Genomic DNA, 4,738 nt, shown 5'->3' on the forward strand with positions numbered 1-4,738 from the left:
ATGGAGGATTCAGATAGGCGCAAAATCACTCGGCTTTGTGAAGAAGAAAGACTACAAGCAATACCCAATGGATCCGCTGGCCAGCTGGCTTCTACCTCTACCAATTGTGTTGACTGTACGCGGGCTCAAATTTCAGCAACAGAGGTTGACAGTCAAGCCACATCTCTCATGGAATTTATCACTGCAATCTAAAGCAACTGCGGAGATTGCTACGCCACACCAGGGGGGATGTGTTGCACTCTCTAGAAAGTGCCAAGCCGTAACTTTATATTGAATTAGGTCTGATGTGAGTTCAATGTTAACTTTGAATCTTTGTTCACTTTATTTCCAACACAGGCGTAACTTTAGTTCAAGTTTTTTTGGATTAATATTTCACACAATTCCAACGCATGAATATATCTCTGCTGAAGTTTTGTGCTGGGTTCATCATTATCACAATTGTGGAATTGAGCTTCAATGCACACAATTTTTTCCAATAATTCCCGTATCCTTATGCTCAAATATATCCTCAGCCAAGTGACAGGGAATATTTTGCATTGCAGAATTTTTCATTCAAAACAAACATAACATCAAATTATGAAAAGTTCTTGTAAAATATAGCAAATTCAGAGGATCAGTCAGCTGCAAGATGAATCCTTTGAGCGTATTTATGTCATGCGAATTCCCATATCAGATTGGGCAGAAATTAGTTTGAAATCAATTTGTATTCTTCAAGTATCAAACAGTGTCAAAGCTAGGAAGACCTGCGTAATGTGGGCTTGCACTCCAAGCAATATGAAATGTGAAAATACCAGAGTTGGTTTTCCTTACCATTTTTCCCAAGGTATGAGCCATAAAATAATTTTCAAGTTGGAAGTGTGAATAGCTGTTCATTTGGGAATCTACATCTTGCCTAGTACATGACTACACTTGGTACAATTTCTGAAACTTTACCTACAACTGACTGGAAAACGCACGGCCTAGAGGCCAAAATAAAGCTTATAAAGGGAAGGGGGGTATATTTGTGGATATTGACGGGCGCACCAATATTCCCTTGCTCCTGGAACCAGCTGGAGAAATAATTCAACAGCTGGTCTGAGAACTCCACAGTGAGCAGTCAATTCTTAAATTTTCACGCACATCCATTCCCAGTGTGGGTAACACCTTTTGTCTTGTGGATTGACCATCTTCACATCTTCTCCACAAATGTTTTCCACAAATTTTCTCCTATTTGAAGCATTATTTCATCACATGTACCTTTATTTCCATGTGCATGGTTCAAAAAAATAGTACTGAAAGCTCTTATCACATACAGGTGCTTACGTAGCACTGGCTTTTAATTATTAATTCTGCACTGTGGACCTGCTGTATCAAGACCACTCAAAATCATTGGCCTTAGGATAGCAGGAGCAGCATAATCATGTGAGGACAAGTATTAAAAAAATTGTCTCTGGGTGTTTGAAGGTTGGCACAAGTGAACTATGGCCGGGTGAGGAAATTTTGATTGGCTCAGCATGGCCCTTATTCACTCGGGAGGGTTTTTTTACTTCTGTAATGTCCACCCTCATGTTCGCCTGAACGTCAGGGTGGACATTGGCCAGCAGCTAACACCTGTACCCAGACTCAATGAACAGGTGGTGCTGTCCATCGCGCTGGGAAATTCCTGGCTTGTTGACCACCACATGCTGGTCTTATAGCTGGGCTTTCCCGAGCTCTTTGGACAGTATGTGCTGTCAAACAAGCTCGGAAAGGCCGGTGCAATGTCCAGTATCTGCTGGTTATTGGGATAGGGCTTCCCTGACTCGGGGACCCCTGTCATTTGTCCACTGCAAGGTTCGCCCGAGTGTTGTGGTGGACAAGTGCCATGGACACCAATCCGCCGCCTATCCAAGCTCAAAACCAATGACCAGTACCTATTGGTCATTACATGGGCGAAACCCTAGCGCGATGACCAGCACATACTGGTCATCAAGCCGACATTCCCAAGCTCTGTAGGCAGTATAAAGTGGCGCCCCAGCTTGCAAAAGCGCCGCCGAATGGCCAGAATTTACTGGCCTTTTAGCTGGGACTTGCACAGCTCAATGTACAGTAATGGCTGGTTCATCAAGCTGGTAAAGAGACTCCTCAATTACCTACATGTACTGGTTGTTGAGCTGGTCTTTTCACAGCCCAGTCACCTGTAATCAAGTGAAGGATTCCTGCACCAAATGGTGGGTATACACAAGTAATTGAGATAAGATGCTCTCCACTCAATGAACATAGAAACTGTCCATGCAGTGGAGGATTTCTCCACTTGATGGGCTTTATACGTGGTCAGCAAGTGGAGGATTTCTCCACTCAATGGTCAATAGCAAAGATCATAGAATGGAGGATTTATCAACTTGATGATCATATAAACCAGTCATCAAGTGGAGGGTTTCTCCACTTGATGGGCATCCAACCAAGTAATCAAGCAGAGGATGTCTCCACTTGATGGCGGGTACAAATTGGTTGGCGGAGAATCCCTTTTTGCGCACTTGCCACTGAGTGGAAATACCCATTGGTTCAGTTTAACTTGCCAGACACAACAAGATTAGATACAGATAAGATCAGTATGATTTGATTATAAACATACAACCAACCCACAATTCAGTTACACATGAGGCAATGGAACATATCTGCCAGAGTTCTAGATAGAAATTACGGTCTGGCACTCTCTAGAGAGTGCAACACATCCCCCCTGGTGGATCAGTGATAATATCAATGATCCTGTTGAGCAACAGCACCAACAACACCTTATACCGCAAGCAGTTGTGGGAAAATACCTGAGAGAAGATATCAATGATATCTTCTCTCAGGTATTTTCCCACAACTGCTTGCGGGATTATTTAAACATTTACAGCAGAGGACGGACCGGCCATGTTGGATGCAAAGCTCATCACCAGAATCAGGGAATTGACTCCGCATGACGCACAACTGACCAGATGGATGGAATCCTTGAGAACCTCCGCGGGAAACCGGAACAGATATGCGGAGGCAGATGGCATTTTGTACAACAAAGGACGGATAGTCCTACCAGCGGACCCAGCACTGCGGACAGAGATATTGAAGAGCCAACATGACAGCAAAGCCGCGGGCCACCCAGGCCGACCCCGCACCCTTGCTCTGGTCCGGCGGAGTTTTGTGTGGAAAGGCCGGAAGAAGTTCATCAATCAATACGTGGATGGATGCAACTCTTGCCAAAGGGTTGAAGCCTTGACGCAACAGCCATTCCGGACACTGGAGCTGCTGCCAATTCCGGAGGGGCCGTGGACGGACATCAGCTATGATCTCATCACAGACCTTCCTGAATCCCGCTCCTACAACAGCATACTGACTGTTGTTGACCGCCTGATAAAGATGGTGCACTTTATCCCCTGCAGGAAGTCCATGAATGCGGAGCAGTTAGCAGACCTGATGGCGGAGCACGTTTGGAAACTCCACAGCCCTCCAAAGACTATTGTCTCCAACCGAGGGAGCATTTTTATGTCTCAAATCACCCGCAAACTGGACAACCGACTCGGCATCCGCCTCCAACCATCTACGGCGTACCACCCAAGGACAGGTGGACAGTCAGAAATTGCAAACAAAGCGGTGGAGAAATATCTCCGCCACTTTGTGAGCTATTGACAGGACAATTGGGATCCGCTCCTGGCAACGGCGGAGTTTCCTCACAGAAACAACAACCACGTGATAACAGGTGTGTCCCCATTCAAGGAAAATTACGGTTTCAACCCATTGTACAGTGGAGTTCCATCGGCGGAGCAGTGCGTACCGGCAGTGAAGGAACGGCTCCGCCAGCTGGCGGAGGTACAGGAAAAGCTTAAGCACTGTCTGGAGGCGGCGCAAGAGGCCATAAAAAGCCAGTTCAACAGTGGAGTGCGGAAAACACTGGAATGGAACAGCGGAGATGAGATTTGGCTAGATGGACGCAATATCTCAAAAACCTGCCCTAGCCCCAAATTTGAACACTGCTGGCTTGGACCATTTCTAATAGCTAGCAGAATTCCAAACTCCGCTTACAAACTGACCCTTCCGCTCTCCATTCAAGGAGTCCACCCAGTTTTCCACATGTCAGTACTCCGCAAACACAAGCCCAAAGAAATTGCTCACCAACAGTGGCGGACCCTGGAGCCGGTAACAGTCAACCAAGGAGATGAGTGGGAGGTCAATGGCATACTGGACAGCCGGCGGAGAGGGCGTACAACTCAATACTTTGTCAGCTGGTGCGGATTTGGACCGGTGGAGAATTTGTGGGAACCGGAGGCAAACCTGAAGAACAGCGGAGACCTATTGATGGAGTTCAACTCAAAATTTCCGGAGGCGGCGGTGTGGAACTTCTCACGGCGGGGAGATGAGCTTGGAAGGGAATAAAATGCTTGAAGGGCTGCCTTCCGGAATAACTCTGGGAGAATGTAACACAAAGAAAAATAAAGATGTGGCACTTTCTTAACTTTCTTGGTGTTGCTACTTCTGAATACCTTTGATCAATGAGCTCTTATGGCGCAGCTTGAAGAGAATTGAGGATTACAAGTTTTCAAGGGGGTTCAATTTCAATTTATCTTTAATTTATCAGTTAAATTATCAATTTCAAATTATCAGTGTGATGAATGCTAGTAATTTATAATATTACTATCTAATGCAAGCATGAGGAGAAATAGTATCCAAAATGACCTTCTTTTATAGACAAAAGAACCAATAGCAGACTAGCTTTTAATCTTAGAAGATTTACAACTATGTA

The 4,738-nt window shown here is 45.3% G+C and overlaps 1 protein-coding gene across 1 annotated transcript; it reads left to right on the forward strand.

Moving 5' to 3' along the window:
* On the forward strand, positions 1-2,787 carry PtA15_17A217 (uncharacterized protein; the record flags this gene model as incomplete). The annotated part of the gene is made up of 2 exons (XM_053164310.1): positions 1-115; positions 2,711-2,787. The coding sequence occupies 2 exons, from the start codon at positions 1-3 to the stop codon at positions 2,785-2,787; spliced, it is 192 nt and encodes a 63-aa protein (XP_053028290.1).
* Between the last annotated feature and the right edge of the window lie 1,951 nt (positions 2,788-4,738).

Source organism: Puccinia triticina, chromosome 17A (genome assembly GCF_026914185.1).
Source record: "Puccinia triticina chromosome 17A, complete sequence".
Taxonomy (NCBI): domain Eukaryota; kingdom Fungi; phylum Basidiomycota; class Pucciniomycetes; order Pucciniales; family Pucciniaceae; genus Puccinia; species Puccinia triticina.